Source organism: Geospiza fortis, unplaced genomic scaffold (assembly GCF_000277835.1).
Source record: "Geospiza fortis unplaced genomic scaffold, GeoFor_1.0 scaffold171, whole genome shotgun sequence".
Classification (NCBI taxonomy): domain Eukaryota; kingdom Metazoa; phylum Chordata; class Aves; order Passeriformes; family Thraupidae; genus Geospiza; species Geospiza fortis.
In genome coordinates, this window is record NW_005054313.1 from 8,308,606 (window position 1) to 8,333,445 (window position 24,840).

At 40.1% G+C, this 24,840-nt stretch overlaps 1 protein-coding gene across 1 annotated transcript in view; it reads right to left on the reverse strand.

Moving 5' to 3' along the window:
- The window catches only part of TRPM1 (transient receptor potential cation channel subfamily M member 1), an 84,678-nt gene that overhangs the window by 52,072 nt on the left and 7,766 nt on the right, over positions 1 to 24,840 (reverse strand). Inside the window, exon 2 of the mRNA XM_031055932.1 lies at positions 20,528 to 20,623. Within this exon, the coding sequence (XP_030911792.1) occupies positions 20,528 to 20,530 (3 nt within the window). The 5' untranslated portion in view covers positions 20,531 to 20,623. The remainder of the gene's footprint in view (positions 1 to 20,527; positions 20,624 to 24,840) is intronic.

Consider the following 24,840-nt stretch of genomic DNA (forward strand, 5'->3'; position numbering starts at 1 on the left):
ATTCAAGACAACCTTCAAGTTCTCTTTGACTGAGGACAGCATGTTCAAACATGCCAGCTCCAAGCTTTACTATATCCCTCTATGAAGACTGTGGCACTTTAAACACCTTGGTGATTCTGTACAGCAGCACCAGGCACAAAAGCAGAGCTGACAGCACACCTAAACTTAACCCTAAATGCCATTCTACCAATGCATTAATTTGCTGAGCTTAAGGTTTGCTACCAGTCCACCAGAGAGCTGTGCAGGACACACATCCAGCCCCTTGCACCATCACAGGAACAGCTGGAGAGAAACTGTCACTGTCACTGGTGGCCAACAGAGCTGCTTCAGCATGGAGCTTAAATAGCAAAATATTTGTAAAGGTTAGAGTCCAACAGCTGATGTTTGTTGGAACAACAGCTGAGAGTGATACTTGAAACTGAACAAATGTATACTTTGCAATAAATCAACTTATTCTCAACATAAAGCTGTCAAATTAATTCCTTGACATGTTTCTCATAGCAAAAGAAAAACAAGAAGTGAGTTCAAAGTCAAGATGTTGCTGCTCATCCTCCCATCCTGTGCTACTGCCATACTCATCACAAGACTGCTTTTCTGACTTGTCCAGTGTGAGGGAAGTTCATTAAACATAGAACACAGTTTTAGAGAAAAGCAGAAGTTTGGAAATTTAAAATAAAATAAATAAACAGAGTTTCTAATGAAACTTGCTAACAGGCTTTATATGGTAAGACTTGACCCTATCTATATGCCTATTTCCATGCTGACTCATCTGAACAGATTATAAGGAATATAAATTCACTACAAAAGGTCTGGTACCCTCCTGGATCTAATTTGAGATGTGAATACTGGAGATGTGGAAGTACAAAATACATGATCAAAAGCATCTAGGCTTCCAATCATGCCCTGCTAGTGAGACTGAGTGCTTGCTAAGTCAGACACAGATTTTTTTTGTTTGTTTGTGAAGTACAAAACATACACAGGCCTCATATCTATGGATTAAAGTACATGTACAATATATTCTACACACTTCTGAAAACATTTAGCAATCCTCTTGTAATTTGGGTGCAGCAATTACATCTATGCTACTTTCATGTGGCAGACTGAAATCTGGGCATTATCTCCTTTCCAATACCTATTCTGTAATAATCCTGCTGGAATACACAGTGTGTATCTACCTCCTTAGCCTGCCCTTCAAGAGTGAATGTTTCTCATATTTCATCAAAGCTATACCACAACAAGTTACAGGATTGCAGTGCTCTGGTTAATCAAGATAATTCTTAATTAATAATTATTTAATCCTAAATTAAAAACTCTTTCAGATATTCTTTGGCTGGAGCCCATGAGAATTTCTCTTAGATGGCTTCCCTGCTTGCTTTCCCTCTCATTTGGGAGGGGGACCATAACTGACATTGTGGGTGCACTCTGTTTGCACCCTACACTTCCCAGTTGATATGGTTACATTAACCCTCATGGTATTTATTAATTCAGAAAGATTGTAGCACTCCTCTTAGGGGGAGTGGCAGGCAATAAAAAAGGAGAGAAGGAGGGAGGGGAGAGGGGAAGAAGTGCCTGTTTCTGGTCTAAACATTTTGCCACCTGGGCTTGTTTAGGACCTTCTTGTCCATTATGACACTGTCTCTCTTTTACTGAAAGTCATATCAAAGTGTTGCATACGGGCTTCTTGATAAATTCCACTAGGTCTGAACAGAGTTCTCTTATCCTACAGCTCTAAAAACCAAGATTTCAAAGAGTACTTCCACAGATCCCACTGCATTTATCTCAATGTCCTTGGAAGTGCTTGCCACTCTCTTCCTAGCTTAGTTGGAAGTAAGGCTGGGGTTTGACAGGTACAGGCTGGAGTCCATTATTGTCTTGAATCCTTCTGTCACCAAACTATCACAGTTCTGAAATATCCTGAAATGATGCACTCCTTTTCTTGTTGAATGGCTTCCTGAACACGTCCCAGAGAGTACTAGATCCTTGTCAAGGGGCATCCAGCCTCACCGAGGGGTTTAACAAAAGCCACTATAAAGGTACTGACCATTCACTGCACAGAATAATTCAGATACTTCCTGTGTGTGTATAACTCTCTTACTGCATTTATTACTTTGTTCACACTTCTGATAGAAGTATCTATCCAAATTATATAGATGTACTTAGATTATGCCTAAAGCCAAAAGAATGCCTTTTCAGGGAATTATGGAAACCATCAGTGTGCTTATTTTATTGGATTTGCAGGCTGGAAGTTCCCATGAAAGATTAGGTAAGATGATTTGTGCTTTTCAGTTGCAAAGCTCAGGATAAGCTGGACGTTCTCAGGACATGTTCTCAGCACTGTTCAACTTTGCTGAATGTGCAGTTCCATTGAACTCTGATTACTACAGAGTTAAGCTCACTGGCATAAAGCATTAGCATGATATTTTACTTTTTTTCCCCTCAGCAGCCATACAAGAATGGTACAGGGGAAAGAAAACAGCATTCTGAAACAAGAATCACAGAGGAAATGGGCACCCTATTTAAAGTACTGAAAGCAATCTTAATTTTATCAAAATGCTATTTCGGGACTATCACTGAGCAAATCTGTGCACAACAGCATGGGTTTGTTTTGTCTGGGAAAAGACCCATGAAACATATAGTGCTTTGCACCTTTTATTAACAAGAAAGCAATTACCTTGATTTACAGTTACAGGCTGCAGGTTAAAGGAGTCCTTTCAAAAGCAAAGGCTTTCAAGCACTGAAATGCACAGCTGAATAAAACAGATGCAGAACCCAAAGCTACAAGCAGGAGTTGATGAAAGCACACTGTAATTCCACATGCTCTGCTGCACAGCCAAATAACACCAACCAAACACCTCCTCACTTTCCCAGCACAGAAAGGTGGGGTTTGGAACATGGCTTTTCAGACTGGTCTGGTGAAGAACTTGAAATGTGCCAGTTACCGTGTGCTTCCCCAAGAAGGAACTGTTTTGTGTGAGAAAGAGAATAGTGTGAAAATGTCACCTGAGAACTTCTTGAGAGTAAATGCATCTTTTTATCACTGTAAATGAGTCCAAACAGGAGCCAAGAGCCAAGCTACCCAACCATCAAACTGAGATTTGCATTGAGCAGATACATCTACACAGAGAATAAGGTTTAGAGTACCCTGTAATATACTAACTGGACATGTTAGAAGTCACTAGCTTTCTTCATAATTAATCTCATCTATTTATTGCTTTTAAGTGCAAAAATGGTCATTCTTACAAATACTCATGTTAGTCCTTCAGAGAACAAAGGCTGCTGAATGACAACTACTGCAGAGATGGCCGATGTACTGCTTTTACATGCATGGAGCAATCATCACCCCTATAAAAACAGGCATTAGGTTTCCTTTAGTGTCTCTAACAGATCACTGCTGGTGAAGGGACCTAGCCACAGAGCCAGGATTCTGCCAGCACCAGCACTGACTGAACAGAATGAATCCATGGACAGAGAACTCTAAAATGAATCTATCCACCTCAACTGCTTCCATAACTTTCTGCAATTACCTGTAACAACAGTACCATGACTGAAAAATCTGCAAATAAAACCAGTGAATTTGCATGTTCTGATGGCTGAGTTGCAATTACTTGCTAAGTTTGGTTTGCTTTTATTCTTCAGTCATGTTTTTTTACATAGGGGAGCAAAATAATTAACATTTGATACTGCAGTAAAAGTATTACATTACAGCTCTGGCCACTACCATGTAGCTCTGCAAATGAAAAAAGCTTTATCAGACAGAAGTCTCATGAATTCTACCTCTCAAGAGTTTGTACACTAGTGCATACCAGCTTCAGGATAAGATCATTGGCATTTTACACCAGCAGCTTCACTCACAACTGAGTTAGACTCCTTAAACAAGAAGCTTCCTTGTTAAACTAAACAAAGAACATATTTTTAAATTCACCTGTGGGTAAAGAGGCATTTGGGCAATGCCTGTTTGCTCAGCCTCATTAACACACAGTTTGATAAAGTTTACTACTGAACAAGATGAAATCCTGAGAAAAGGCAAAGAGGCAGGATTTATTTCGAAAAGGACATTAAAAAAAAAAATGCCCAAACTACTTGGCATGAGAAACACACCAGCTGCACTTCCCTAATCCACAGCTGATCCTTGGAAAGAATCACAAATCCACTCAACCAGCAGGCTGAGTGCCATTTTATTGGCAAGAATTGAGAACAAAATGGAATCAAATACACACTCATAATACTGGCTATTAAAAAATTTTGCTTGTGTTTGATAAAGCGTGTATTATGGACTCTCTGCTTAAGTCAATCATGGAATATGAAAAATTGAAACTAGAAAAATCAAATGTATGAATTTGCAAGAAAACTGTGTCATTGTTATGGCTTCATGGCTACAGGACATTCACCCACTGAACTGGCTGCAAGTCCTGCACTTTGGAACTGCTCCAATGAGGGCCAAGAACTAAATGTGCCACTAAGAAACACCCAGAGGGATTTCTTTCTGTTCATGGCTGAGGCCCAGTGCCAGAATACACATGGAATTATCTGTCCAATGTCTGTGCCTGTACCTGCTGAAGCTACAGGATGCCATCGGTAGTTTTTGCTGAAGGGAGGTTGTTTTTATCCTGTTCTTACAGCAGCACTTGCTGCCAGCAGAAGCTGTCAAATCCACACCTTCATACAACTTCTGCAAATCTTTCAGGATGACTTACACTGCATTCTGCAGCCTCAAGCACAGAGTGTAGTCTAGTTCCAGTTCAATACAAATTTGGTAAATAACATCTTAAACACAGTCAAAAGACTAAACCTAGTTTTTTGACCTAAACCTATCACTAGTTGTTTTGTTAATGATCTTTTATAATAAACACATCTCAGAAGTTTAGCACTATAAACTCTATAAATTAGAATAAAAATACATAAAGTATTAAACAAAACTCAGAACAAGCTTGCTTTATTAGATAATATTACAGGTAATTCCTTTTTCTCATGTTTATGGCCCTTGGATCAATATGTGAGCATTTCTCAGCACTGGAGAGGGGAGGAAGGGAGAAAGGGAATATGGGAAATGAAAAATCAAAAAGGTAATATAAACGTTGCTTTCAAGGTTCCTGTCCACAGTCATGATAAAACAGCTCTATGATGACTGCTTGATTAAAAATTAACTGCTGGGGTAATTTAAAGATATGCCTTATTTAATAATTAATGCATAGGAATTAAATTGGACTATCCACTGAAGTCTTATTATAAGGTACACTTGGAAAAGATCCATGATCTTATTGTATAATTAGGGATGGAGGGGGAATTTACTGCATCTTGGAAAAAGAATGCTTCCTGTCATATCTAATATCTGCCCTGTGCAACAACTGATCCATTTTTTTGGCTCACTAGTAGGGAATACCAAATTTTAATATAATACTGCAGAGTGAGGTCCTTTCTATATAACACAGCTCTATCTAGTGGCTGATTAATCCAAGTGCAGCTGGCTGCTGAAAGAAGACTAAATCATTATCGTGGTGAAGGCCAGGAAGGCCTTAGGAAGGTGACACTTTCTTATTCTGACCTATTGCTACTCCCCTCGCATAAGCCTGGAAACACACCAGCAAAGGTGGCACCTCAATCCTGCCTTTCCATACACTGATAAATGAGATTTGGCGGAGAGTTCTCTTGGTACTGAGCACTTTTTCCAGCACAATTTGCAGGGACAAACCAGGGGCTCGAACACCTACTCAGGCAGGGCACTGGGGTTATCTGTGGTCTGACAGAGAACCCCAGTGGAGCTGGACAGACAGACCCTGTGCTTCATTGCACTCCTGTTCATCATGTGCTTACCCCTGGATGGGGAATATGCCAGAGTGGCTGCCTGAGCAATGCCAGAGGTGGCTGGGAAGCCTCTGCTGCGCTGAGCTGGTGCCTGTCCCTGTGAACACACTGAACCCAAAAAGCTCTGAAGCCCAGTGCAGAAAATGCTGCATTTTTTCCCAGTCTCATCATCTGTCTCAGGGATATATTGGACCTTAACCTGTGTCAGCTCCTAATTGAGCAGAGCAGGAGGAGAGCTGCTAACTTCTGTCCTGTGGAACTGAGTAATGGATTCCATCAGCACGGGGGAGAAGTCACTGGTTTTTGCTGGTAATTACAAAAAGCTTCACAAAAGTGTGCCTACATTTTTCCCAAGCTCATCAGACCATTTAGCCAGTGGAGGTTTAAAGAAATAATGGATATTCACATTGCAGTTATTTGAATAATGCTCTAATGATAATTCTGGTTAGTAACTGTATAAATAAGTATAGTTTCATTTAAACTAAAGCAATCCTCCAACAGATACCAGTGTAGCCAAATTAAAATAGCAGTGTAAAAGCACTGCAGCTGGGGAAAGGACTCATACCTGCTGCATACAGCCAACAACAAAATATAATGTGCATTTTAAACACCTCTTAAGGTTAAGCCCACACAACAGTTCTAAGAAATCAGCTTTGAGTGTTGTGTAACTTTGCCAGAAAGCCTGGGAATCATCTCTCCTTTAGAATGATTAGATTGCATGAACTGGGGCCTGTCAATACTCCTGGAACTGGAGTTGGGTAGTTCTGACCACTGAAACTTCAACTGCACACACACTCCCTCTCATTCAAGCTGCATCTGCTTCTCTACATATTGCTCCAGAAAGCAACTTGAACACAGCTTCCTTATTTTGTGTACAGGAATTAAATAGGTTTGCAGCTCAGTTTTCATGTCCTTTTCAACTCATGTTTTATTTAGCATTTCTGCAACCATAACACAGGTTGACATAGAAATGTTTTACTAGCATATTTTCATTCTAAATTACTCAAATCTGCTCTAAATTGAGTAGTATTCTAGCAAAACAGTAAAATGCATTTGATGTTTTATGTGCCCGTGCACAGAAAACAAAAGCACTTACCCATTTCAACACTTTGAAGAGCAGTAGAGTCATATTAACATGTATAAACTAGTGAAAATTTAATACCAGTAGAATATTTTACCTTCTCAACATGACAATTATTTGAAAATCAAAGCAATTTGACCAAGTTAAATACCATCCCCATATCTTCATTCCATTAAATTTTCATAGCCTCTGTTTCCTTTCAGAGAAAAAAAATCAAGGTGACAGCAAGATGACTTGCTCTAGCTCTTGATTCAGGCAGAGTTTGCTAATGAAATACACCCATAAGATTAACAGGGCTTTGTGGGGACCAGTTAATATTATTTTCTAACAAAGAATTTCTAAATGCTGAGTCAGGTGCCTGAACCAACACACCTGGCACCAGTTCAGATTCCTGGTGGGTCCCAGGGTTAGTATCCCAAAGGGTCTAACAGAGACCTCCTCAGCAGCTAGAGGCCAGAGAGGATGGAAAATGGCACTAACAGCTTAAATTCAAGTAGTTTCAATTAAATTCAAGTGCCCTTGTGCCTTCCTCCTAATATGCTGTTATACAAAATAAAGGCTCTCCCTCAGTGCTTGAAGAACATTACTTCAGAACACCTGTAATTCAAATGAAAAAACATTTAGAAATCCTACTGAGTGACACAGGTGAATATCAAAAAGATCAGAGATTGCATTAGTGGGTTTATTTATTCCAACTACTAAAGCTTTATCTACAGCAAAACATTAATACCATAGGATTTATTATGGGAGAGGGAAGTAATGATTAAAATTAACTAGGCCACAGACTGGAGTGGGACACTAATGACAAATGTGCTGGGCCAGCCATGTCCAACAAGCCAGTTATTCCCTTCTGCTATTTCCTGAATGAAATGCACAAATGCAGCAGTAACCCTGAGCTCCTGGAGCACAGCCCCTCCTGCCAGGCTCTCAGGGGGTGGCTGCACTTGCACAAGCCCAAAAGGCTCAGGATCCACAGGCACCCAGGGCTGATCCCCACTGCCAGCCTGCCTGAGCAGCTCACACCCCTCAGCAGGCACCAAGAGGCAGGAACAGCACAGATCAGGCACTCTGGGCCATGGGGGCATCACCGTGGTGTGTACCTGGGGGGAACCAAACCCAGAAACCCTTTTAGATGAGATCAGTGTGGTGCTGAGCCTGCCTGCCCCGGGTCCTACAAGGATCCTCCTTCTCCCAGCTGTCTGGTTTACCAGAAGATCTACATGCAGCACTATTTATCAGCAGAACTATCACTGAAACAGAACAAAAATTAATGTTACTTGATGTCAAGATCCTTCTGAGAAGATGGAGACATTTCTCTGGTAAATTAACTACTCTGAAGACAGAAGGCTGATACAACAGTTTGGGACTCTAAGGATGAAGGACGCTGCTCAACAGCCAGAGTTACCCACGTTTGGTGAATGCAAGTCAGCTCATCTCATGTCAGTGTTCCAGTGCTCAGAGCTAGTGATTTAGGAAAACACACTGACTTTTCACCTTTCAACTGCTCTGTTCAAACCTAAGCCTGACAAATACAAACAAAAATTGTCTGATCTGCTTCTGGGAACGAGAAGAATCAGGATTTTGTAAGGATGGCTCAGCAGAATTGTGAAGTGAAATTAGAACTAAATACAAAAGCATGTACAAAATTCAACAGCAAAATCAAAAGATTCTCAACTTGGGATACTGTCAGGATAAAAAAAACCATAAAAGATAAAAACTAATTTCCAAAACTAGTGAGCTCAAGCTGCCTTGCACACTTCTGTACAATTTGCAGCTAAGCTGCAGAACATCTTGCTGAAGGATACTGTGCTGACTAAAAGGCAACAACATAATTTCACCTAAATCCCAACAATATTACCTCTGCTCCACACAGTCCCTACCTGAAGTATCTCCATGTATGAGCAAGCTCTGAGGGAGAGGAACCACATCTCTCCCTGCTCTGCAGCACTCCCTTGACTGTGCGGCTCCAGCTCTGGGCAGCACAGAACAGCCTCACACCTGACCTCTGAATTTAATGGGCATTAAATGGAAAAAACCTTGTCAGCTCAAGAGCAGTACACCTGATTCCCACCTGGATTTGCAGTCTTCAGTGTCATGAGCAAATCCACATCTATAATTGAAAATATTTAGGGGACTCACTTCAATAAAACGTAGGTAAATTATTAAGTGATTAAAACATAATTTCAAAACAGCAAACCCTAGGCTCTGAGCATGGATGCAGCTAATCACAGGCTGAATAAATATTTTTAAAAGCTTTGGAATTTACCCTTTACTCTTCCTTGCCAAACTGAAAAAGATTTTACATTCGTAAAATATAACATAAAAATCACCACCAGGAATGTAGAACTGGACAAAGGTATTTAGTACTTATTGTAAACATCAAGCCTAAAACAAATGCCTTCCTCTTGACCTGTCAATCTCTGTGAAATACCTTAAGAAACAAACCAACATGGAAGTTAATTATTGTATTGTATTAGGGTGATTGTACTAATGATTGTATTAAGAATAGTCTTGGGTACTGTGCATGAGAAACAACAGAGGATGAACCCCTGAACAACTCATTGCTCCCTTTTTTTTGGGGGAAAGAAAATTTTTAATACATGACCTGCAACAAGAAAATCAGGGAGGAGGGAAATTAAAATCAACTAAAACCACCGGAAATAAAAAATGGAAATCATTTAAATGTCTATTCTGTTAAAAAAATTACAAACAGTACATTTAGTAAAGCTTACTAACCACTGCTCACTTTCCACTGGTAGGGGCTTAAGCAGCTATTAATCACATAAAAGTAGATATTAAGGAATATTAATCCCTACCAGCTGTTACATCTTTTACTGTGTGCTATTATTAGAGATTAATCTTTATGGAACAAGGCTGCCTTCTCATGTCATTTCCAAGAGGACATCATACAAGCTGATACTTTTTTACAGCACATCTTCACAAAGAGTTGAAGCAAGAAGGTGCTAATGATGACATGGTGAAATTTTATTCACTTCATCCTCAAAATCTAAGCCATTTATACTTAGAGGAGACACTGTCACTGTAGTCATTTGATTACTTAATTTTTATTGTGACTGCAAAAAATTGCTTTTATAGCTTCCTATTTACATCAAAAGAACCAGGATATTCTCGTAGTGATATTGAATTTTCTCTTAAGGAAAGTTCAAGGCCAGGCAATTTTCTATCTTCAGTACCTGGGAATTAATCCAGTTTAAAACTTCTAACATGATCTAGCTGATGAAGCCTTAATGAGGAACATCCAGGATTTTAAGAGATTTTTAACAAAAGAGAATCAACACTGTGAGCACAGAATTGTCTAATGAAGCATAAACCCCTGTCAGGTGAGCCTGGGTGTTGGAAGAGCAATTGCTTTAATTATTTGATACACTTCACAGGTGACTGCATTTGCACACTCCAGAGAAATTCCTATTAGATCACACGTTGATGGAATGCTATTAAAATCACAAAAACCGTCACACTGCTCCAAAACAGTAAAATTACTGGCAGAAAAGGCCAGCATTATCCATTGAAGATTATGAGATTAGCATGAAAAATAAGCTTCTAATCAGTTTCTTGAGTTTTGGATAAGATACTACCAGCTGTACTAAGGAAATCAGTTGTCATAGTTACAGAAAAAAAATCTATATTCTCTATACCTGCTGTCTCCTCATTTTCTTAAATGCAAGACTCTTCTCTAACTATGTCACAATTAATCATCAGGGTATCTCTGGTTTTTTACTCATTTGACATCAGATTGATGCTCCAGAGTGCATGTGTGGTGGTTTTCTAGCACAGCCTAAAAGGTGAGGAAGCATCCCTTTAGTCTGGGCTGGGCTCAGTCACTCCTCTCCCACTGTCCCCTGCAATTCCCTCAGTGTCTGCTCAGCAACCACTGCCCTGTCACCCTCCCCAGCTTTGCTCAAGCCCTGCAGAGGCTCCTTTTTCTCACTGCCCGTGTTCTGCCTGGCCCAGCTGATCTGCCTCAGCTGCTGCCCCTCCAGTCTGGGCAGCCTGGCATGTACAGCTGCCTTTCACAGCCCCTGCTACCTGCCTTTAATCCTCTCCACCCTCCTTTCCATCTGCTGATGAGCCAGCTGTTGGTTATGTAACACTGCTTTCCAGGCCTTTCCATGCCTCACAAGTAAGTACATTCAAATGGTGCTGTTTCCTCTCGGCTTCATGACACTTTCCAAGACCAGCTGGCCTTCTGATTCCGCCCTGCTAATGCCTGTCTACAGGACTTCTCCCCTCTCTAAACTGGATTAAGTGCTAACCCTGCAATGACACTTCTGCTGCTCAGTAGCAATAATTTGCCTGCTAACAGCTGGCAAAAGCACGAGGTAGAAAAAAGTACTGACAACACAAAAAATAACATCCATACTAGGAGGTAAAACTGGGCCCCAAATGTAAGCCCTTAAGCAGGTTATCTCATGGCTTACTTTTTATTTAGAAAGAGGCTTGAAGCAGGGGGGTATATGATCAGAGGAACATTAATCAGTTTTAACCAGCTATAGCTTGTCTAACTTCTATTAACATAGATCATAGAAGTTGCACTAGAGATTGGGACCCACATACAACAGTAAACTATTTCTATGGACAAGACACATAAAAAAACCAAAGGAAAAGGCAGATGCCCAATTTCACCAAGTAGCAACAAAACAGAGAAGTTCAACTGCTGATACAACACACCACATTGCCCATGAAATGTCCCCTTTTCAATGTTGAGTCTTGCTTTACTCTGCTGCCCATGTTTTTAATTTCATTTTTAATTCTTTAGATTAAGATAATCTCAATCACTTGCAAAAGTGATTCTAGTAATGCAGAGTCTGAAATGAAAACGCACCAGAAAGTTTTTGTTCTCTAAGGCAGTGGCTGATTCTTCAAACTTAGGACTGGAAAGCACTAAGTACCCCAACCCACATCCCTCATTGCAAGGTCAACCAACCTACTACTGCCACATGAGACATGAACTAACAATCAATTTCCAGAAAAAATGTTTTATCCTTTGCTTATCCACACTGGTGTTTTCTAGGCCTCTTACAATGACATTCTGCATCTCCTGCTACTGTAAAATGATCCACCTCAGAAGCACTCCAACATGCATTTGTTATTCTCTGTGTTTGAAAGTCAGAGATTTTCAGTACTCATAAGCATTTGTTTCAGTGTGTAGTAAGTATCCACTCTTGACAGATTCCTTCAACAAAACCACACTATAAGTAAAAACTGCTCAAGGCTTTCTGTTGTCTATTCAGAGCTGCATTAGGCTTATTTGAGTCTGCCACTGAACAGATGCTGTAAGCAAGAACCAGCAAGAGGGGCAGCACAAGGCAGGCAACTATGGCAGATTTTTTTGTGTGAGACTAGGTGGAATTCATGTTGGGAAACTGGCAGCAAAGCAGAGTTGCAAAAGACACAAATGCATGCAAGTCGTACAGTTGCCAGAAGTGAGTATAATCTGCTGAATAGAACAGCAGTATACTCCTGGAAAGTAAAAAACATTATCCCATAGCTCACAAGGTGACTCTGACACTCAGTCCATGCCATGAGCCCTGTACAGAAGTCATGTCACATACATATCCAGCTGGGGGACAGGCTGCCCTGGCTGTAAACTCTGGGGGTTATGCAGTGTTTGCCCAGACATACAGGTGTTCTATGAGATGCTCCTTGTAAGTAACAGCTGCCAGCAGTTTTAAGAATTTGCCAAGCATTTGGGCTTAAACTAAAAAAGCTCCCACAAAACTGATGGCATTCACCTTGCTGAAAGCCACCATGACACAGCAGCTGTGTGTGGGCAGCACCTTGGCTAGAGCTATAGGAGGTTTTAACAGTGACACAGTTAAACAGTGACACTGATTCCCTGCTTCTATTCTGTTTTGAGCAGCAAGCTTCCATGCCTTTGTGGCAACCTTTCCTTTGTGCTACAGATCAGACATTACTCACTGAATGCACACACCAGCTGCTTCTGTTGATGTCTGCAATGCACTGACTTGTAGGGACAGGGTTTGCTGCAATGCTGCGTGCCTGACTATGCTGGATGAGTCATTCCTGCAGAATAGAGACTGGAGTCCTTAGGAACAATTCCTGACAACAGGGAGATTCCTAAGAGCCATACCTTGCAGTGTGTGTCTTGAAAAGAAACAGGATGTCAAGGAAAAGGGCACGGATGTGCCAAGGAGAGCCTTTTGGTTCTACATCTCAAATCGGACAAATCCTCTCCTACACTGATATTCTTCCTGTGGAGGGTGTGTCACAGCGAAACAAAATAACTCACTTGGCCAATTTTACATCCTGCTTAGGGGGTTAAAGGAATTATTTCCAATGCCTATTCAGATGAGCTGGTGCCATCTAACACATACTCTGTTACAGATGCTTTTCACAATGCTCTTATCCAGGCTGTGAAGGACACTGCAATATCCAATCAACAATAAAGCAACCTCAGTGTTGATCCAGGGCAGGGAAGTGACAGAGCCTGCAGAATGCTCTCTGTAGAAAACATTTGTGAAAACTGGACAAAGTTATATATCCAACTATAACATATTTCAGTTTCTTATAAGAAAACAGCTACTCTGACAGAAATTATTCCAATCTGACATTTCCGTCTACCATTACAGAGAGGAGCACAGGCTGTGTTGCTGTGTCTCACCTCAGGACCTTGCACAGGTTGCGGACTACAGTCTTTGTTAACTTGAAAAGGGGCAACTGACAACCTGCTGGCCTGTTCTTCAGACATGAGTCTGCTTCCATTTCCCCTTGTGGCCATGAAAGTCTACCTGTGATAACAGTTTAATTATTGCCCTGTTATTTTTTTTGAACATTAACACTGACATACTCAGAAATTAATTTTATTATGTCCCAGTTATTTCTCACTTCCATCACTCAACTGATTGCCCAAAATGTAAAAAATACAGCACCTTTATCTCTTGAGCCATTGACTGAAATATTGGCACATGTCTTAATCACAGCAGAAATTTGGTGGGAAAAACTTGAAACCCTCAAAAACAATGAGTATGAAAATTATTTCACTGTTACCAAAGGATCTCTAACCATAACTGCAATATTAACTAGTTGCACAAAACTTCCAAGTATATCTGTGACCATGCTAAACCTAAACCATCAAAAGGCATGCAACTGGAAGGAATCACAGCTGCCTGACTAGTAGTTTAGGAGCAGAAAGAGAATTCATCCTGTTAGTCCTTTTCTTCCTATTTGAAGTTTAATATTATGGTAAGAAAGCACACGAAACATACCATTCAATATTAACAACTGCAACTCACTTCAAGGGATTTCACACCAATTTTCAAGCTTCATTAGCAAATGGTAAGACAGATCAAAACAGTGACTTAAAGAGGAGACAAAATTGGTTTTCTGCCAAGAAGCTACATTCTCTCTGATCTAAGTGAATGTATTCATCACTGGTTTGTCTGGTCATTTACAAAAACATAGCACAAGCCTTAGTCTGAAGATCTAATAAATAAGTTATTTGCCTTAGTCTGAAGGTCTAATAATAACTTCTCCTTTGTAATCCATGGAAGTTTTTCCAAAAAACCACTGGGTAATGCTGCACTTCCTTAAACATATTACCAAGATCCATTATAATTTCTATAGCGGTGCTGTTGAGATTTTTAAAGTTTTCCATTGCATTTAGATAAAATATTCTTTAAATTTTTTGTTAGGCATTACTGTAATTTCTTGTACTACATTTAATAGCCAGGAAGGAGACAGTGATAAAATACATTAGTGGCTCTATAAAAGCTTAAATCTGAGCATCTAGAAGGCTTGTACTGAAGGCTTGTACCCTTATACAGATAATCACAGAGAATTTACAAGCATAGAAGAATTATAGGCAAAGAGAAATAAATGCAGAGTAAAGCTGTTTCAATAAAATGGTTTTCTCTTCAGAGGAACAGAAAATGAATCATAGTAGACATATCTTAAAGACATTTAGATCAAGTCAATGGAGATAGCAAGCAGAGATGAAAGCATTGTTTAGTACTAGAAAAGTAATTTGAAGTAATTCCCATTAGTGGGAAAGACAGAGCAGTGATGTGCACCCAGATAAGCTGCTTCTTTTGCTAATAAACTGAGATGTTTACAAGACAAAAATCAAAACACAGACACACAAGGACACTCCCTTCTTAAATATCATGGGTTTCACATGTCATTTAGGGCATTCTCTGTTGAGGTAGAGAATTATAACTTTAATTGCACAGCAAGTAGCAGCAGCTGGTTTTGTAAAAGTGCCCAGGAGATAAAATTCTATCTTCCTGTACAGCACTGTTGTCAAAATTAGGGGACTGCACAGGAAAGCTAGGTAGAGTAAAGAGCTAAGCAGGATACATTTTTAGAAGTCTTGGTTTCCAGAATTACTGCAGTAAAAGCTGGAAGTTAAAATCATGGGCAAGGACCACACACTGTTACACATTCCTCAGAAAAAAAGCAAGAGTGAGAGTGGCAAAAGGGAAAAAAGATTAGAGTAGCAGGTGAAATTTTCATTATGAACCTCAATCACATGGCATTAACCATTTCCTGCACAGGTTTTCCAGACATATCCCAAAGCACTACACCCCTACAAGGCACACACGTTCAAGGCCAGTTTCAATTCCCCTTTTCAGCTGTATCATTAGCAAAAATGAATGTTCAATACAAAACACTCTCAAGCACAACAATGCCCAGTTTCCTGCCTGGAGATGTCCTGACTCCCAGAGATGAGCACTTCACCTGCCTGCATGACAACAACGTGCTACTGACATGAGGGAGCCAGCCCACATCATTGCTGGTAGAAATAACACCCACAGCCTATTAAATAAGCATAAAAATCTATTTTTTTACTCAACTCTAATAACTTTTTTCACAAAAGGTAAAGTTTCTGTTTCTGAAATGAACATTAAAGCAAATAAGCACCAAAAGCATTAGGAAGATTAAAATAAGCAAGCCACAAGAGGAATTTTCAGCTTTTGAAAGACAACATTTTCTTATAATAAGAAGTCAAGAAAATTAAAATCTGAACTGTGTTCCTTCTACCTTCACTTGACTAGTCTTTCCCATGGGAATAGTGGGACAAAATGAAGCAATTTTTGCCTGGGTATTTTACTCCGACTTTATTCCTTCCAAGAAGTAAAATGCCATATGCTTTGCAGTATCAAAGCAGGCTTAGGGACATTTTAAAAGGGACTTTTTAACTTCCTTTATCATTATTTCTTAGTATTAGTCAATAAATAAAGTTAATATTACCAGCCTATGAAGCTGGGAGTCATCTGGGCTACAAAGCAAGCAATGCACACTTATTCATGAAACTCAAGATTCTTGAAGGACAGCCCGGTTTGTCATGAGGCACCAGAATGAAACTGTGCAAGCAATGGGCAAAGTTACCTAAAGTAACACTTGCTAAGTGTTGCTGACATTTCATTTTGCCACTTTGCCTTACATCCATCAAAGGAGGAAAAAATGAACCCACTGCAAACATCTTCTGTTTTGATTCCAAATGTTTGGGCTTGGCCCTGATGCCAAGGAAATTACAGCTGAATTTTCCCATCTAGCACTCATTTTCTGTAATTGGGCCTGTAATATAGGTATCATATGCAGCCTGACAATCTCTAGCAGGGAAGGGCTAGGGTCCACAATCAGTACATGAAAACCATCGCTGTAAATCTGTAAATTACTTTATTCTGAGACAGTGCTTGGAATTCCCCTGGTAATGGCCCACGACCATCAGTCTCTGCTGAAGAAGTCCCCAACCACAGACATATCCTCTCTTGCAATCACAGATGACCATGACCAATATTGCACATAGTACAGAACAATCTTCTTAGAGAAGGAAACATTTTAATACATACTTAGTTGTCTGTGTGGCATTTTTCTCTCAGTTTATATTCCTTCAAACTTCCTTTCACCCCTTTAGTTAGAATCTGACTCTAACACTGTGATGGCAATCAGCAGAAATTAGAGGTAAGAGGGCTGCAGGGGTTCAAAGAGTAGACAAAAACTATTGCCCATTATTTGAGTGGAATCAGTTTGAAAAAGGCCAGTTGAGCTGGAATGTAAGTAATCCTGAGCTGAAGTTAGATTCTTTTTACAACAAGTACAGACTATCAATCTGTGAACAAAACATGCACGTAAATTCTCTTAATAGCTTGAAAACAGTTAAGAAATGAATTATTACTATTCATTTACTACCTGCAAGCTTATGATAACAACAGTGAGCTCATGCATTACAAAGCAGGCACTCATGTCTTCTTTCTCCTACCTCGCCTTTTCATTTATAACCTACACAGCAAATACTCCAAGCACAGTCTCTTTTCTCATAGACTCTGTCATCTGTAGTTCAGTGAATCACATCAAAATCTTGTATACATCCTACCAGTCTTTGCATTTACTGCATCTAAATTGGTGATGAACACCGAGTATCAACAGTCATCAAAATTATTTTGATATGGACAGGAATAATTACAGGCTAGCCCTGTACATTTAACCCAAAGTGACATTTAACCCAAAGAACCAAAGACAGGAGCTTGTGAAAGAACTCCTGTTACAGGAATAAGATTAATTGCTAGAACCAGTGCAATGAACACTACTGATACCTCTGAGACTTAAACAAGCACAAAGGGAATAGTTCTCATTTATAACAGTACCAGCTGCTAGAAGTAAGAGGGCCAAACAGTGCCTCCAGCTGTTTCCCTCTGGCTGTACTATTTGGGTAATTGCAGACTTACCCTCTGTGATCCAGATGCTGAGCCTTTAAATGAAGTGCGTTTGAAGGAGCCACTCATCCTCCGTAAGGAACCTGTGAACTTTCCTTTCTTAATCCCCTCCATAATGGAACTAGCACCCCAGCATCAAAGAAAACCCTGATTTCAGCCACGTAGTCTGAGCAGGTTTTCTCCTGAAGTCAACAATCATTAAAGTACAGCTTAAATAAAAAGTAAGACAAATGCATCGAACGAAATCAAAGCCAAATAATGAGACTTCTGTTCCGATATGGACCCTGTCACAAGTGCTACCAGCAGCCAGCCAAGCAGAAAAACAAGGCAATCCACTGATAGCAACTGCTGGCCCCCTCCCTCTTCTCTACTGACTCTATAATCAGGCTTAATGCACACAGCTTCTGCAAGCTATGGTTTTTAATGGACAGAGATTTAATAAATGGTGATTGAAGGTAAATCTACTTTAGAAGCAGCAGCCCGAAAGGTTTTTATTTGTGCAAAGCACAGGGCAGTCAGATGGAAATTGTTTTAGTATCAGTAGAAAGGCACATGAAAAGAGCAGATGGTCCTCAGCAGACCATGGGTTAGAGGCCTGGTGGAGCCCTAAAGGATAACTGTTGATGCCTACACCAGGCCCCAGGATGAGAGTGACAAGGTTTTAAAAGCAAACAACCCATAAGATCACCAGTCAGATTCTAACTAATTAGAGAATGAGGGTAGATAAGGTGTGGTGTGTATAACCCTCATGAATTTTCACTAATATCTCAATGCATCTGTTCTGTACTATTCTGCCTAAAATGTGCAGAATGAGAACAAAAGGAGGTAGTTAGGAGAGGGCAAACAAGAAATGAGGATGACGCAAGGTGCTTTAAAAGAACAACTAAGTAATTATTGACTAGGAAATATCTAGTTGGCTCCAGAAGACATCAGCAAGGAATGTGTTACAGAGTCTGGTTGAGAAAAAGAAAATGGATGAGAATGCTGAGAAAACAGAGATCCATTTCAGAAGAATATACAGGGATGGCAGATTTGTAAGTGTGAGGTCAAGTCAGATCCACTAACTTACAGGATTCAGTTAGAGAGTCATACTTTTCTCTTTATTCTATTTTTTTAGGTTCATCCCTTTGTGCCTCAGTACAGTTGGCACAGGTGCCTGCGTGCAGCTGGTTAGAGGAGGCACAAAAAACTGTGCTGGAAAGCTAAAACAAAACAATGTGGAAGAGACTGATACACAGAGATGCATGGAATTTGTTGTTATGGTCAGCAAAGAACAAAAACAGGGACATACTCGTCAAAAGGCAGAAATTTAGAAAACAAATCTATTCTTCAAAACACAGTGCAGAATGCAAGTAAGGAATTGACTCAATTGACTCAGTCCCTTTGGATGTGTGATTCTAAGATGTCTGAGCTCCCTGTAACTGCTCTTGGTGCACTTTAAGGACCATTCTGGATTTTCACAAGTCATCAATACCAAAGGGATGTTTGCATTCAAGAGCCAGATGAAAGCAATCAGTGCAACAGAAGCTGCTGACTACTAACCCCAGCTGAAAAATCAGGCAACTAAGCTGATGTTCTTGCCCCCACTGTGTTTATATAATGCTTCATGGGCCATTTCCACTAGATTGGGAAACAGAGACACACACCATGCTGGCACTTTCAACAGCTCTCTGACTGAGAAGCACAGGCTGAATAGATTTTCCAAAAGAGCTTGTGGTTTTAGAGTGCAGTCTCACATTAGGAAACCTTTTAAACAAATGTTATTATGAAGGTTCCTGTCTCATGTTGGAGTTTTCTGCTTCATCAGTTGAGCTGATTCAACGGTTTGTGTGGCCTGGATCAGATCTGTGTAAGGACGTGGGCTAAATCAGCACAGAGGGAGGAAAGCACAGTAATCTCTGACCACAGGATACTGTTGGACAACAAATGAATATTTGGCATTGTATGGAAGTGAAAGACCCGTAAACTGGTTCTGAAATGGAACAATTCATGACATGAAATGACGCACCTGATCATCATCCTCCATGTTTTTGTAATGAAAACAAATTGGTCAACCTCAGAGTATGAAAAAAAATAAGAGCATACACCCCAATAAAGGAGAAAGCAGAGTGCAGGCAACATTCTATTTGCAAGAGTCCATCAAAGTCCTTGACAGCCTGTGTTCTGGGAAAAGCAGGATGCACTCATTTCAAAGGGCACAGAAGACAGAAGCAGTTGTACATCTTACTGATACCACACCATGGGAATTTAACATCTGCAGCCATGAGCAGATCCATATCCCAAAGGCCCTACCACAATGTGTTTTTAAAACTTAAAAGCTTGATTAGAGACAACTGTAGTTGTTTCAGCCCATAGGAAAAAAAACCCCAACATTGCTCTTGCTGTTCATAGAGCTGTATTCTATGACAACAAATTTTTTGATGTTAGTTTAAAAGAAAAAGCAATAGATTTAAAGCTTTGATCTGTAGTCCATCATGTCAGCTAAAATGTTTCCACTCACCCTAGTAGTCAAACTAAATATGGAAAGCAGCAGTCCATAATCCAATGAACTTTATTTACACTGACAGGAAGAGGTAAGATAGGCTTAGACCTCTGTAAAGACCTACATGTACAAGACATATAGAATTAGGCCTTCCTTCACTTTGCATTTAATATGAGTAGTAAACTAAACACAAGTTTCTTTCACAGGCAATGGGATAGGATTATAGGATTATTAAAAAACAACCTGGAAGCACTTTTTAAAAATGGGATGTCTTAAAAGAATTTTTTCTTTTAAAAAGCACACTGGTTTGGTTTCCTTTAACATTGATACAATATAAAAATTTCAAGAGTCGTGTTTAACTGAAAAACCAGCCTAGGGTCCATTACACACTTAGCAATTCTTGACTCTTATTTTGCCTCCCTGAAGAAAAGCACAGACAGAATATTGCTGGTGCTGGTTACCTACCATGAGAATGAGCCCTTTGGAGGTCACTGGGGACTGCTGGGTGAAGAGTTGGCTTCTTCTGTAAACTACATATCCTCAAAGCACTGCTGCAGCAACCTAGGCAAGAGCATATTTGGATTAAATATGTAACAGTTTACACAAAAATTCAGCAAGTCACTGGCAGGTGACAGATAGAGGGAAGAAGTTCCACGTAGTCAATTCTACACCTAAAAGCAGAAGAAGTATGCAGGCCACTTTGTGGTACTTTTACTTGAGCAGTCTGTTTCTCCATTCCAGAGCCTTTCTTATTTAGCAACTGTCTGCCCCCTCTCTTTCTCTTGCAAGGAAAATAGGAAGTTTAAAGAAAAATTAAAACAGTTCATGAGATGTGGACAGAAAAGATAAACAACCTCCGTTTGTGCCAGTGGGCCTGTAAATTGGTGCCCATGTGAGCACTCTCACATATGAGAAATAATCTGCACTAATCAACAACAAACCCCATGCCAAGGGCTCCTACAAAGATATTTGCAAATCCTGTGGTAAGGGGCTCCCAAAACAAAGACAGCACTCCAGATGCAAACTCATAAGTGCCAATCAGAGGGGACAAACACTTCCCTCTCACTAACACAGCCTTCAGTACTGCAAGGGCACTCTGCTGACTCTCCTTCAATTTGCTGTTCACTGGGATTCCAGGTCCTGCTAAGACAGATATTTTTGTCTCCGACAAAGGAGAGGAATGATGAGGAGGCCTCCATCTTATCAGAAGGCTAATTAATTACTTTACTATATTATTCTATACTCTATTCCATTATACTACATTACATCTAAACTGAATCTGCCAAGCACTCCAGTGCCCGGCCTCGCGTGACTGCCAACCAACAGTCCCAACACACACACACACACACCTGGATCCAATGGGTCAGTGAATCAAAACACTCACACCAGAATCCAATTGTCAATTCCCTTCAGGTAAACAATCTTCCACGATGCATTCCACTTGTGAACAACACAGGGGCAGTAAATGAGACAAGAATTGTCTTTTCTTTCTCTGAGGTTCAGAGAATGTGAATCTCAGAAATATTCCTGGGAAGTCATGCCTTGCTTTTCTCTGTGAAGACAAATGTGGCTACAGCTTTGCATTTGCCTCAGTAAACTTTTATTAAGTTTGTGTTGGTCGACTCCTCCATCTTGTTGGAGAAACAGCCTCCATCTGTGTTCCCCTTGGTACCGTTGCAAATTTCCTACAGGTGCACTCCAGCCCATTTTCCAGGGCACCAAAGATGTTACTCTATATTGGCCCATTCTTTCTCACATTTTACATACAAAGACATATTCAAACTGAAAATTAAAACCAAAAAAACTTGTTCATCTCATCAGTTTAGAATGTGCTGAATTGAAGCAGAGAACTTTAGTCTGAATTTGTGACAGAGCGTGTTCCTTAGATCCTGCTTTATTACAGCATCCTCAGAGACAGGAGAAGATCAGTTTTACAGCAGGCAGAAGCCCATTGAACAGCAGGCTGAGACAGCTGACAGGGCTAGATGCCAGCTGTTTAACCATTTTCCATGTGGTTACATGATCACTGGTACTAACATTTGAGCAACTGTGCTTGGATGGGCTTCATTTGACCACAGAACACCACAGTGAGCTCTTCTCTTGGAGCTCTGTGGCTCCTTTCCTCTTCCTGAGTACATTAAAGGCTTGTACAGGCAGCACACAGCAATTTAAAGCACAATCAGCTTCCATCTCAGTCAGCTGGTGTTACATTAGAAATGGAAATTAAGACCTCAGGAAAATTTTTTTACAGGAAAATTTATCCAGCACTGCACTTTTGACATTCCCATGTTTTCAATCAGTATCACAAGAAGCTCTGGCTACCATTACCAGGGACGTCATCTCAGATTAATAAAACTGAGTCACTTGGCTTCTTTCCCTGGTTTGAAACTGCCTGGGATGAAAAAAAATAGCAATAAAAAAATGATGACCAAGGACAGTACAAAATGTTATGTGCATTCATCTGTCCCTGCCCATAACAGGCAGTGTATCACACTTAAATTACACTAGAACTTGGTAGCTATTTCTGCAGCACTGTCCATCTTAACATTCAAGTGACTTGAACATTAAAACCCTGAACTTCAGCACCCTTGGGAAGCAAGGAAGCACTCTCCTCTCTGACAAATAAGGGAGTGGCTAAGATCTGTTTGATGGACAAAGCATGGACCTCCAGATGTGATGAACACCTTCTTTCCTTTTGGCTGGGTTCTGGTTTGCTCCCCCTCACCCACAGTCTGATGGCAGGGTTGATTTCCAGGAGAAAACCAATCAGAGCTCCCAGCTTGTCTGGGCTGCACAATTCCTCATCCATTAATTGCTCATGTACTGGGAGCAGGGGTATGCACCACATATCAAGGAGATGTTAAATAACAACTTCCTGAGAAAGGATAACAGACCCATACTTCACACATCAATATAATTTTCTGCTTGTGCTCTCTCTTTTTCTTCCTATAAATATTACCCACACTAGTAACAGAATTTCAGCATAATTCTACAAATAAGGAACAGTATAATTGGTTACAGGCTCCAATATTGATAAGACACTCAGTAATTTTGATTGCTTAAGCTCAGACAGTTCCTGACCTAATTCTGAAAAATGCCAAAAAAGCAACAGCTCCTATAATAGCAAATGGAAGCTGCCACTTCTCTTCAATTCAGGTTCCTGTTGTCCAATGTGACTTTTCAAAAACTGAAGCAGATAAAGACTCTTATCCAGAAGAGAAGACTTGGTATATCAATATTGGTATTTATGGGGATCTAGCCCATGGTTAATGGTATTTCTGAAAACTCAGGTCTCAGTGGTATTATATGCCATGTCCCCATGTACAATAATTTACTTTGCATGCAAATTTCCTCCTACTGGAATCAGAGAGCTAGTGACAGCTTCCTGCTGCTCTCAGAGAGGCAGAGCTGGAACCAGGACACTGGATTCCTTCCAACCAAGCTAAAAGAGCTGGTAGCACATTTAGAATCACTTGGGACAATCTGAGAAATCAGGCCCTTCTCTCATCCTAGGACTCTGCAAATGGATAGGTCTTCCAAGCTAAGAAAAGAAAATTGATTTGTTGACTTGTGGTTCTTTGAAATATGGGGGAGGCAAAACCTGAATTCTAAAAAACCGGACTATGAATATAATAGTAAGAAAAGATTGTATGGAGATTGAATTTCATAACTGGTTTAGGTACACTGAAACAGAACAAGCAAATTGTACTCTGGATACAAAGCTAAGCCTCTAAAAACATTCTATGATTTCAGTTCTACTTTAAGAATAATGACAACAAATAAATTACAATGGTGTTCAGTCTCAGCACACTCAGAAGTGACTTTCCTTTTAGACAGATAGAAAACCATAACTCTTTCCAGTCCCCATAGTTGTAGTAATAAAATAAATTAGACAACAGAAAGGATTACACGGCACTTCATGTGATTATTTTACAAACCAGCTTTGCTGAATCTTTTTCTATTTTCTGTGCATCATCAGCCCTGAGAAATGACTTCTCACTGGTCTCAGACTTGTCTATACGACAAGGCACTTCTTTGTCCTAAAGTAAAACACCTGCTAGCCTAGACTGACAAATGATAAAAAGTACTGACAGACTATTCACCCCGCAGGACCATTATCATCAGTCTGTCTGAATAATCAGGTCAAGACTTTTCTTCATTTTGAAAAAAATATTTTCATTTTTTTCCAAGCACTCTGCTCCTATTCAAACAATTAGATGTCATAAATAAAATCCCTTTAAATATTTCCTATTATATATGGTTTGGAATGTTTTTTTCCTATGTCTAAAAGAGTCTGAAACTGTCTGTACATCCGTACAGTTACTTTTGCTCTGTAATAAAAACGGAATGCAGCTAGAGGGGAGCACCAAGAGTTTGTTGGGCTGGACAGACTGGAAAGATGCTGGGGGCCTCCTGGGTGTGAGAAGGGTCTAAACCTAAACCCAAAACGCAAACCAGACTGATTTCAGAGGTAGAACCACTGTCAGTGATGGTGGCCCCCCACTGAAGATGGGATTCAGTCTGGGTGACTTTAATGTATACTGTATAAACAGAGGCAGAAATCAGCTTCAGCCTCACAATACTAAAAGTAAATGGGGCTTTGACATAGATTTCAATGAGGACAGGATCTCAGAAGAATTATACAAGGTTTTGTTTTAATTTCATTTGATTTGAGTAAAATCACTGTTTCAGTATTCAATACACCACTTGTGTCAATGCATTACCACATCTCAAACAAGGCTAATTAAGTAAATCCAGAACATTCCAATACCTATGAG